Source organism: Ursus maritimus, unplaced genomic scaffold (genome assembly GCF_017311325.1).
Source record: "Ursus maritimus isolate PB19 unplaced genomic scaffold, ASM1731132v1 scaffold_27, whole genome shotgun sequence".
NCBI lineage: Eukaryota > Metazoa > Chordata > Mammalia > Carnivora > Ursidae > Ursus > Ursus maritimus.
In genome coordinates, this window is record NW_024425230.1 from 20396966 (window position 1) to 20409097 (window position 12132).

The 12132-nt window shown below is 42.0% G+C and overlaps 1 protein-coding gene across 1 annotated transcript in view; it reads left to right on the forward strand.

Annotated features, from left to right (window-relative positions):
- Positions 1-2082: 2082 nt before the first annotated feature.
- Positions 2083-12132, forward strand: part of FANCI (FA complementation group I) — a 77765-nt gene continuing 67715 nt past the window's right edge. Inside the window, exons 1-2 of the mRNA XM_008687773.2 lie at positions 2083-2137; positions 5686-5788. Of these exons, the coding sequence (XP_008685995.2) occupies positions 5705-5788 (84 nt within the window). The 5' untranslated portion in view covers positions 2083-2137; positions 5686-5704. The remainder of the gene's footprint in view (positions 2138-5685; positions 5789-12132) is intronic.

The window sequence follows — 12132 nt, forward strand, 5'->3', positions numbered from 1 at the left end:
AGACCAAGCTCTGGGTACCTTCCCAAACATCCCCAAACTCGCTCCTTGGCCTATAGAGGCCCCTTCCTAGGTCCACCTTCTCCAGGGTAAGCCTGCTGGTGTGCACAACCGTAGGCCCAAAGGGTAGCCAACGGCAGCTCTAGGGCGGAGGCATGGTGTGGATCTTCAGGCAGACATATGAAGCCCCTCACACTGCAGGACCCAGTATCCTGAATGGAAGGGGCCTCCATTTGTCCTTTTTCTCTGGACTTTTGCAAATATCAGTAGTTATAATGTTATCACACAAATGGCAACTGCTGACAAGGTCTGAAGAACATTTAGTTCCACTATTGCAAACCTGTTTTTAATTGGCTTTGCTTCTAAAGTCAATGTATCACCAGCTGCCCAGGGTAGGAATCTAGTTGGTTGAAGCAGATGAATGAGATTTGTTGCTTAGTAAGGAAGCGTGCCCCAGGGTGGGAAACACTGGTTATTCATTTGAGTCTGTTCTTTTCCTTTGCGTGTGTAACACCCATTAGTGCTAGTGGAAAACACAGACGATACATTCACGCAACAAGGGGGAGGAAAGACGGTGAGCTGTCAATGCCACTGAGTAGTCACGCACATGGGCAGTTAAGTAAGTGCACCTGGAATGCACAGCTGGCGGCTCAAAACGGCAAATGAGCCTGTTGCCCCACACAACCACACAAATTTGTGGCTGTACGGCCCAGTCCCATAAGCAGCCCAGAAGGGAGGCTTTGTGGGGAGAAGATGAGATAAAGTCATCTGTGACCTTGGCAAGCTAAAGGATTCCTTTCAGGAATCATCTTCCAACTCAGCTGCTGTGTTTTAGCCAGGTATCGCAGCTCAATATTGGGCCAGAAACGAGAGAAGTGAAAGTTGCTTAGGAAGGGTCATAAGCAAGGAGCAGGCCTGGACAGCTGAGAGGTATCCCTCTATTGTAGCAGTTGTTCCTTCCAATACTGGCCAAGTAGACCCATCCCACCCCTGGGGACTGGGTGTGTGTGTGTGGCGGGGTGGGGGGGTGGGGGGGTGGGGGGGGTGTCAGGCTCCACACTGAATGCCTCTGATCTTAGCATTCCTTCACATGAAGGCCTCCTCATCACCCCCTCCCCAAAACCTGCACCTTTCCTTGCTCTCTCTGTGTCAGTTCTCTGGCAGTCTCAATCCACCCCCGCCTGTCACTCAAGCCTGGATATTCCTCAGCTCCTCCCCCATCCCCCCCAAGCCGGTGCACTGGACTTCCTAATCTCTTTCACATGCAGTCCACTCCTTTCCGCCTGACCCCACTTAAAAACCTATTTCCAGGGCAACTTATAGCCTCTAAAGGGTCCTGCCTTCAGTCCTCCCCACCCCCATCTCTGCGGCACTCATCTGCTAGAGAGATTTTTCTACAGTGTGAATGCAGTCACGTCCTTCCACTTCAGCTATTCCACACAACCCCTGAGGTGAAAAGGACTTCCCAGACCCTGCTTTCTCACCCCAACCCCAAGTACCTTCACCTCCTGAACTAATCAAGGGCTTGTTTGCTTGCTTGTTGCTCTCAGGCCCTTTGCCCAAGCTGTTCCTTCAACCTAAAATAAGATTCTAGATCTGTCCCCCCCCCCCATTGCTCTTTGCTCTACTGTCGGTTGTGCAATTAACATTTACTGAGCGTTTACTGCTTTGCCAGGCTACGCGCTAAATGCTGAGGTTTTGCAAGGGCGGGGGGGAACAAAAAGCTCCCTGGCCCGATGGGACTTACATCTTGGGGGTTAGTGGCACCTCCCCTAGCACGAGGAGTGGGACACCTTCATCTGCCTTGCAGGTGCTTCCAATGCAAAGACCTGTAGTTCTCTTGATCCTGCCCATCTCGCGCTCACTCTTTCCCTAACAGGAACCGATTGGTGTTAATGAGTCGACACCACGCTCCAGGGACATTCAGGCAACACTGCGCATGCTCTCTGCGGTCCCGAATGCGAGTCCATCTGCGGCGCCTCCCCGTGATAGGAGTGGAAACGTCCGAGGACTCCCGGCCGCTCTGCCTTAATGGTACACCCCATGCGCGTGCGCCCGGACAGCGGAAGTAAGCCGCGGGGGCGGGGCCTGTCGTGTCCCGTGACGGAAGTGCGGCGGCGTGCGGTTGAGCGGGCTTTTTGTAAGTTGTTGCGGCGGTGAGACCGAGGTAACGGTGGGGAGCGGGTTCGCTTGCTGACCGGCGCACGGACTCAGCGCCAGAGGGAGGGAGCGGGTCTGGGAGGACTGCTGTTGCGAGCTGGCGTTCTGGTGTCTTCACTGGCCTGTCTGCCGCCGCGTCCTTGGGTTTCCGCAGCTCCGTCCTCCCGCGCGGGCTACACTCTCCGCCCTCCTGGTAGAGTCTTCTCTCCGTCAGGGTTCAGCTCCTGCGTCTGAGATATCTAATCCCGTTTCACGTCTGGCCCGGTCACGGCCCGCCTCGCTAGCCGCCGCGCTTCCAAGTTTGTGTTTACGTGTTGCTCTCGGGGGAGCCCCGGCACCAAAACCCGGGCGTTTCCAGTCCCGGAGCCGTGCTATTCTCAGAGCCTCTGGACGAAGGAGGTGCTGCGCGCCTCGCACTCGCCTGGTAGTTCTTCGTCTCTGGTTTTTCGGCCGAATTTAGCAAATGCACCTAGTGAGATAGATTTCAGCGTGTTCCGCTTCTGGCTGCACGTCTCTCGTGGTCAGTATCCCCTTTGTGCATTTTCTCTGCCCCCCTCCCCCCCGCCCAGGCCTTGACGAGGGTGGGGGTAGTAATTAAGAGCATGGGATCTTGGGGTCTGGAGCTGGTAATGAATGTAAAGGGCTAGGCCCAGGGGCTTGCCATTCATTGTAGGGAGTCTTACACTCCCTACATTACATTTTTTCAGCAAGTAGTTATTGGGCACCTATTACAAGGGAGGTACTGTGATTAAGTACTGGAGGTTCGGTGGGTAAACAAAACCAGACATGCCGCCCCCCATCCCCTCGCCCCGTCCTCATGGAGTTTTAGTCAAGTGGAAGAAACAGTCCTTAATCTAGTAATTACAAATGTCCTGTTAAAGGTGTAGTGACGGTAAGAGAAATTACTGTTGCCTCGAAAGTGTATAATAGGGGAGTATTTAGGGGCGCCTGCGTGGCTCAGTCTGTTTCTGCTCAGGTCATGATCTCGGGGTCATAAGATGGAGCCCCGGTAGGGCTCAGCGGATGGTCAGCTTGAGATACTCCCTCTCCCCCTGCTCGCTCGCTCTCTTTCTTTCTAAATAAATAAAAAATAGGGGAGTGTTTAACCTAAGCTGAGCTCCTGGGGAAGTAGATTGAGCTGAGATCTGAAGTGCTTGTAGGAATTAAAAGATTGGGGGGCAGGGGATGAAAGGAGGGGTATGTATAGAAATTCCAGACTAAAAGTCAAGTGTAAGAGCCTGTGGTAGGAGAACTTGGGGGTTGGAAGGACTGAAAGCAATTCACTGTGGCTGGAGTATATACTGATGAAGGGGATTTAGGTGCAGGCCAGACCCTGCAGGAATTTTTTATCCTGACTTCTGGATATTGGACTGACAGGAGAGCAGGGGGAAGGCTCGAAAGGTGAGGATGAAGGTGGAAGGAGTGTAAGACGGGTAATCTGGTTTGTGTTTCAAAAAGATTAGTTGCTGCCTGGGGACAAGTTAGAAAGCTTTTGTAGTAGTTCAAGTGAGAGATGGTGGTGGCTGTGGAGTGACGTGGCAGTAGTGGATCTGAGAAGTAGACAGATTTGAGAGATGTTTAGGGGTGACGTTGCCAGGACTTGCACTGGATGTGAAGGATGAAGGTGAAATTATTAAGAATGTTGTCCAAGCTTCTGGTTTCAGTAGCTGAGTGGAGGATGGTACATTTTATGGGGATGGGAAACAAGAAGAAATACAGGAGGGGGAGCAGGTCGTCTTTGCACTAGTCTACATTTCCCTTCCGGTAATACTCCCATAGCTGCTCACTCGATCCTGCCTCCCAGTAGTCTTGCGTTTCATCTCTTCCTTTCCACACCCCAGAGTCCACCCTAACACAGACCTTTGTGTCCATCACTAAAATAGCCCTCCATAACTTTCTAGTCTCTGCTCTTTGTCCTTACTCTCTCCCCACTTTAATCTAGGTGTCGCTGCCAGATCGTTTGCTCAAACACTTGTTTAGTTTGAAACAGGCAGAATCTGAATCAGGCAGATTTTCTTTTGATCCAAAAATTTTGGTTGTTATTTACAGAATAAAGTCTAAATCCCTTAATCTGGCATTTAAGATCTTGCACAGTTTAGGGGCACCTGGCTGGATCAGTTGGTAGAGCATGCGACGCTTGATCTTGGGATTGTGAGTTCGAGCCCCACCTTGCGCGTAGAGATTACTTAAAATCTTAAAAAAAAAAAAAAAAAAAAAAATCTTGCACAGTTTATTCCCAGCCTGTCTTTCTAGCCTTCATACTCATTGCTCCCCTCCTTGAACTTCGTACCTCTGTCCCTCATTTTCCCTAAACAGGTTTTTCAAATTCTCATATGAAAGCCTTTGTTCATAACATTCTCCTTCCCAGTAGTGTATAAAGCATCCCATCTGGTTATTTTATCTGAATTTAATCTCTAAGTTCCAATTCAAGCCCTCTGCTGGGAAGCCTTCTTGACCTCTGGGCACACATTTATTTAATTAGTCTTGTTAGCTTCTCATTTGTTCTTATACCATTTTTTAAAAATGTTCATTTATTATTTTTTATTATTTTTTTATTTTTTTAAAGATTTTATTTATTTATTCGACAGAGATAGAGACAGCCAGTGAGAGAGGGAACACAAGCAGGGGGGGTGGGAGAGGAAGAAGCAGGCTCACAGCAGAAGAGCCTGATGTGGGGCTCGATCCCAGAACGCCGGGATCACGCCCTGAGCCGAAGGCAGACGCTTAACCGCTCTGCCACCCAGGCACCCCCAAAATGTTCATTTTTTAAAGAGCGCATGAGCGCAAGCGGTGGGGGGAGGGGCAGAGGGAGAAGCAGACTCCCCGCTGAGCAAGGAGCTGATGCAGGGCTTCATCTCTGGACCCTGGAATCTTGACCTGAGCTTAACCAACTGAGCCACCCAGGCAGAGCCATTTTTATACCATTTAATTGGCACTTTGCATTTACAGTGTTGCTGATTTATCTATCAAATATTATAAGTTTATAATACATGTTCTTGTGTATATGTTTATAATTATTTGATATACTATTATGTGGCAGCTTTGTTCTAGGCAGTGTGCTACATAGATGTTAAAAAAAATACATAAAAATGTGGGCAAAACTTTTGAAACTGCTTGCTTAGAATACAAGTTTCTAGGGGTGCCTGGGTGGCACAGCGGTAGAGCGTCTGCCTTCGGCTCAGGGCGTGATCCCGGCGTTCTGGGATCTATCCCCGCATCAGGCTCCTCCGCTGGGAGCCTGCTTCTTTCTCTCCCACTCCCCCTGCTTGTGTTCCCTGTCTTGCTGGCTGTCTCTTTCTCTGTCAAATAAATAAATAAAATCTTTAAAAAAAAAAAAATACAAGTTTCTAATATGGAAATTCCAGGAAATTCTCCAGATTATTTTGGATAAGAATCACCTACTCATACTAATGAGTGCCTACTGTGTACCTCGTCTATAATATGTATGAAATAGTTAACAGGGAAAGAAAATAATCAAGCTTGTTTACTTCTGAAAGTTTCATCCAGCTCTGACTCTTTCCCTTACAGTTCCCTGGTATGTGCAACAATGGACCAGAAAATAATATCTCTAGCAGCAGAAAAAACAGCAGATAGACTGCAGGAATTTCTTCAAACCCTGAAAGAAGATGATGTGAGTATTAGGAAGCATGTTCTGCTAAAACCAAATGTTAAGCATGATGACAAATTCCAAGGACATGTTAGAAAAATTATTCTGCCACTTCATCTACCTCCACTCTCCTTAGGAGACAAGGATTTATTTGATAATAACTCAGATATAAAGAAATGGGGGAGAGGAAGAGAAGTAGACAAGAAATAGACAATGTTTGTCTACAACTATATAATATTTAAACATTTATGCAACTGTATGTATCTAAACAAATTAGTGTACTTTTAAGGTTCTTCAAACAATCCTATTTGAAGATGATATCCAGACTATAATTACTGATGTGAGGCATTTTGCTTATTGACACTCCTTTATTAATATTTTCCCTTAAAAAAGATAAATTTATAAGCAGTAAAATATTTTTAAGTTATTACTTGAGTCTTACTCTCCTGATATACTTCCCTTTTTCCATAAGTGATCTCAGCTTATTCAGATTCCTGCATGGAAAGGAATCCCTGCTTAACATTTAACCTTAAACGTTAGTATATATGTCTGAATAAGTTAAGACTTCGAGTGTTAGGTTTTTAAAGGAATTTTTGCATGCTTGTGTTGTGGTCATTGAAGCTAAGTATAATCTAGCTTGTAATCTTTGTTAATATGTGACACTAATTGGGAATTGATGTAGGGATAGGCTATGGCTCTGTTTTTGGTTGGTTGGTTTGTTTTTAATTACGCAGGATTGCTTTTGTGGCACCTTTTTGAAGCAGCCCATTGCCTGAGTTTCAGCTGGAATCTTTCTATAGGCATTTAAGATTTGGTTAAAACCAGCTTTAATTAATGTTATTGATTTAGAATTTATATTTAGAATTTATATGCTTCCAAAAGGAGTGTGAAGAGGCTTTAACATTATAAGTAAAACTAAGAACTAGAACAAAATTCACGATATAAATAGATGCTGTGAATTACTTCTCTGATTCTTGCTTGGTTTTTGTAAAGATGAGATGAGTTAATGCATGTAAACCATCTAATATCTGATAGATACTGAGTAAATTTAGCAATGTTCCTTCACCAATATGGACAGTCTTCTGAACATTTCTGTTAACATTTCCCTTAAAAGGTTTTTTTTTTTTTTTTTTTTTTAAGATTTTATTTATTTATGTGACAGAGAGACAGCCAGTGAGAGAGGGAACACAGCAGGGGGAGTGGGAGAGGAAGAAGCAGGCTCCTAGCGGAGGAGCCTGATGTGGGACTCGATCCCGGTACGCCAGGATCACGCCCTGAGCCGAAGGCAGACGCTTTAACGACTGCGCTACCCAGGCGCCCCCCCTTAAAAGTTTTATACCTTAAATTGAGCACATGTTTTCTACCACTAGAGTAAAATGGACTAACATGTCTCTTATTTCTCCGTTAATGCGGAATCAACTTGTTGGCCACAATATCATTCTATTGTCTCATTGCTTTTACAAGCAACCAAAAACCCCATTTTAGCACATGTTGATATTAGGCTATTTCCTTCATCTCTGACTTTCTGTAGTTACTTTTCAGGACTCGTATACAAAATTTTACATTTATATCTGTTAATTATCTTTTTAAATTCATTTCACTCCATCAAGATCTTTGTGTATCTTGGTTCTGTTGACCAGTGTATTAGTCATTTTTTTATCTCTTCTACAAATTTAAGTATTCCAACAATATATACATTCAGTTTATGTAATAAAATGTCCAAAGAAGATGTGCTTAAAATAAGAAAGTATAAAACACATAAAGAAGTCTGTGACAAGACAGACTGACATATCTAGCAATGGGAAAATTCACATTTGAAGATTTAGAGAGACTAGAGGAATCTAAAAGGGACTTTATATTTCACACAAATATTTAATGTGATTTTTTTAACATATTCAAATATGTCAATGAAGAAGTAGAATCCATAAAGTAAGAAGGGATAGATTTGGAAAACAATCAGAAAACTTGTAGAAATGAAAACCTTGATAGTTAACAGTAGACTAAACACTGCTAAAGAGGAAATTAGTGAAAGTAGAATACAGACCTCAGGATACCTAAACAAAGCAAAGATTGTAAAGAGATGGAAAATATGAAGAGTATTTAAAATATGTGGAGAATACTTTAATAAGAGAATATATCTTTGGGGTGCCTGGCTGACTCAGTCAGTAGAGTGTGCAACTCTTGATCTTGGGGTTGTGAGTCTGACCCCCCGCAATGAGCATAGAGATTACTTAAAAAAATCTTTAAAGAAATATATACGTGTGTGTGTTGTATATATATATTTTTCTAAACATGTAAAATGTTCACAAAAATTGATCATGTGTCCTAACTAGAGCACAAAGAAAATATTGATAGGTCCCATAAGGTAGAAATATATAAAACACCCTCTTTGATCACAACTCAGTAAAAACTAGAAATGAGAAATGAAATAAAAAATAAAAAGGTGGTTTGTTTTGTTTGAGAGAGAGCAAGAGAGAGAGAGAGAGGAGGGGCAGAGGGAGAGACAGAATCTTAAGTAGATTCCGCATGTAGTGTGGAGCCCAATGCAGGGCTTGATCCCCAATCCTGAGATCATGATCTGAGCCAAAATCAAGAGCTGACACTTAACTGACTGAGCCATCCAGGTACCCCAAAAAGGTTTTTCTACCTGGAAATAAAATACCTTCTAAACAACTTTTTGATAAAAAGGAATATACTAACCGAAATTACAAGATTTCTAAAAAATAATGAGAACACTACATATCAGTCTGTGGAATGCTTTTAAAAATCACCTAAATCAACTAAGAAGAAATAAATGAATTAAATTTTTGAAAGCAGTAAACAAAAGAAAGACATAAAGAAGAAACTAAAATAAAAGTGGAAACTAATCAAGTAGAGAATAGAAAACCAGTAGATCAAATTAATACATCAAAATCTTGATTCTTTGAAAAAAATAAAACTATTATCTAATCAAGAAAGTAATGTAAACACAAATATACAAAATAAGGACTGAGAAGGGGGAAATAACCTTTTTCTAAAAGATTTTTATTTATTTGAGAGACAGCATGAGCAGGGGGAGGGGCAGAGGGAGAGGGACAAGCAGACTCCTCCCAGAGCCCAAGGTGGGGCTTGATCCCAGGACCCCGAGAGATCGTGACCTGAGCTGAAGTCAGACATTTAACCAGTTGAGCCACCCAGGCGCCCCAGAAATAACTATTAATAAAGAGAAAATGTCAAAAATACTAAGACTACTTTGTATACATTTATTCAAATAAATTTGAAAATCTAGAGGAAATGGATAATTAACATAAAGTTTAATAAAATTGATCCAATTTGAGATGGAAACCTTAACCAGACCAATTTACATAGAAGAAAAAGAGTTGAGCAGTTAATTCACACAGAAACACCAGGCCCAGATAATTTCACAGGAGACTTCTACCAAACTCTTAGAAATCAGAGATTAGAAATAGACAGTCTCAATGCTACCGCATTTTTTGACAGCATATATAACACAAAAAAATTTACATAGGGAAAACTTCTGGATGCTTTTATAAAGCATAACATTGATACCCTAAATCTGATAAAGATAGCATATAGGACGCCTGGGTGGCTCAATCGGTTGGGCATCTGCCTTCGGCTCAGGTCATGATCCCAGGGTCCTGGGATCGAGTCCCTTATCGGGCTCCTTGTTCAGCGGGGAGCCTGCTTCTCCCTCCACCTGCTGCTCGCTCTCTCTCTCTGACAAATAAATAAAATCTTAAAGATAGCATAGAAAAAGAAAATCAAAGGGTATTTTCAGTTATGAACATTGATGCAAAAATCTTAAATACTAGGGAACAGATTCCAATACCAGATGAAAATATATCATGACCAAGTGGAGTTTATGCCAGAAATACAAAGTTGGTTCAGTGTTAGAAAGTATATTACTCGGGGTGCCTGGGTGGCACAGCGGTTAAGCGTCTGCCTTTGGCTCAGGGCGTGATCCCGGCGTTATGGGATCGAGCCCCACATCAGGCTCCTCCGCTATGAGCCTGCTTCTTCCTCTCCCACTCCCCCTGCTTGTGTTCCCTCTCTCACTGGCTGTCTCTATCTCTGTCAAATAAATAAAATCTTTTTTTAAAAAAGAAGTATATTACTCCAAAGACCCTGTTGATTATCTTCATAAGTTAAGAAAGCCTCTGACAAAATTCACCCATTCCTGATAAAAACTCTTTGAGAAAATAGGAGTGGGTGCCTATTTCCTTAACATGGTAAAATGTATGTATAAATCCTAAAGTCAGCATCTTAATGGGAAACCCTAGAGGCATGGTAATGAGACCAGGAACCAGGCAGCATGCCTACTCTTTCCACCGTGATTTAATGTTGTCCTGGTCTGTTAGCCAATGCAGTTAAACTAGAGAAAACAATGAAAGGCATAAGAATAAGAAGAAAAGATATAAAACCATCTGTCTTTGCAGATGTCATACTAGTATACTTGGAAAACTCTAAAGAATCTGTGATCAAACCATCTACAACAAGAAGTCAGCAAGGTAGCAGAATATAGAATTATGTAAAAATCAATAGCATTTCATACACATAGTAGAAACGTTCATATAGAAAAATAGGCAAAAATAGCTAGGAAAACACTGAAATGGATCTCTGAGGAAGGACCAGCCCTACCAGTTACTGAATGTACCAAAAATCCTCTCTAATTCAGTGTGGTATGGGTACATGAAGAGAAGAACAGATAATGGAATAATAAAGTCTCAAAATAGACCCAACTACATGTAAAATTTAGTATAGGATAAAGTGGTATTCCAAATAATTGGGGCAAAGATTATATTTAATAAATGGTGTTGGGACAACTAGATAGCCATTTAGAAAAAAATAGATGAAATTAGATTTATTCTTCGTATTCTGTTCAAGAATAAGCTCCGCATGAATCGGGTCTAAATGTTTAAAAAAAAAAAAAAGTCTAGGGTGCCTGGGTGACTCAGTTGGTTAAGCACCTGATTTCACCTCAGGTCATGATCTCAGGGTCCTAGGATCAAGCCCTGCCCCCTCCCTTTCAGGCTCTGTACTCAGTGGGGAGTCTGCTTGTCCCTCCCCCCCTTGTCCCCCCTTGTGTGTGCGATCTCTCTTTCAAAATCTTTTTAAAAAATTAAATTGAAATATTAGAAGAAAACGGTTGAGATTCCTCTTTTTAATTTCAGTGAGAGAAGGGTTTTCTAGGACTCAAAATCTAGTTACACTGAAAGATTGATAAATTTACCTACATATAAGTAAAATTTACATGACCAAAAACACCATACGCAGAATCAAAACAGAAATGAGATTGGGAGAAGGTATTTGCAATGTACCACAGATAAAGGATTAATATACCTAATTCATAAATAATAATAATTGAATGGGGGAGGCCAAAAATCCCATAGAAAAAGAGCAAAAGGAATGAAGAGGATAATCACAAAAAGACATAAAAATGGCTGTAACCATAAGAAAAGATGCTCCAGTCGTAAGAGCGATACAAATTAAATTGAAATAGCTACTATTTCTTATTTGTCAGAGTAGAAAAAAAATGAACACCGTGTCTATACACTCTTGGTGAGATTGGGGAAACAGTCACTCATACATTGCTGGTAGGAATGCAAAAATGGTAAGACCATGATTAGAATTTGATGCTATCTAACAAAACTACTTAAATACATTTTCCCCTCAACCCACTCATCCCACTTCTAGGCATACCCTAAAGATCTTCCTCCAACAATAGGAAATTGTATTATGCGCAGGGTTGTCCTTTGAATCTGTAAAAAAAGAATGAAGTTCACTATGTACTGATAGTGATTTCCAGGAGATACTAAGTTAAAAAGGCAAAATGAGAAATGTGTATTATTCCACCTTTTATATAAGAAAGAAGGGCAATAAAGCATACATACATCTGTGTATCCTTACAAGAAAGAAACTCCTGAAGAATTCTATAACCATACTGAAGGTGGAGGGGTAGAGAGAAAAAAAGAATTAATCTAAGTTTTGACTATATACCCTCAGTCTTGGGCAGAGGATTGAAGGGAGAAATACAAATAAACCATGAACTTTTTCAGTAGGATTATTTAATGTAGTAATATGGGCAAAGCAATTCTGAAATGACTGTAGATGTATTGCAGGGTTCAGCAAATGAGTAAATGTATTGACGTTGGGAGTCAGCATTTTTACTGTGGCAGAAGGGACAAATACAGGATATAGGAAGGCAAGAAAGAACCTTCTGGGGATAAATTAGAAATGTAAGTGTTGATATGAACTTAATGACTTCTCCCATATGTGTATGTGTGTGCATATCTCCACACACGTGTATTTGTATGTATTTGCACGTACACGCATATATATTATTTTAGCTCTGTTCGCTGAAAGAGCTA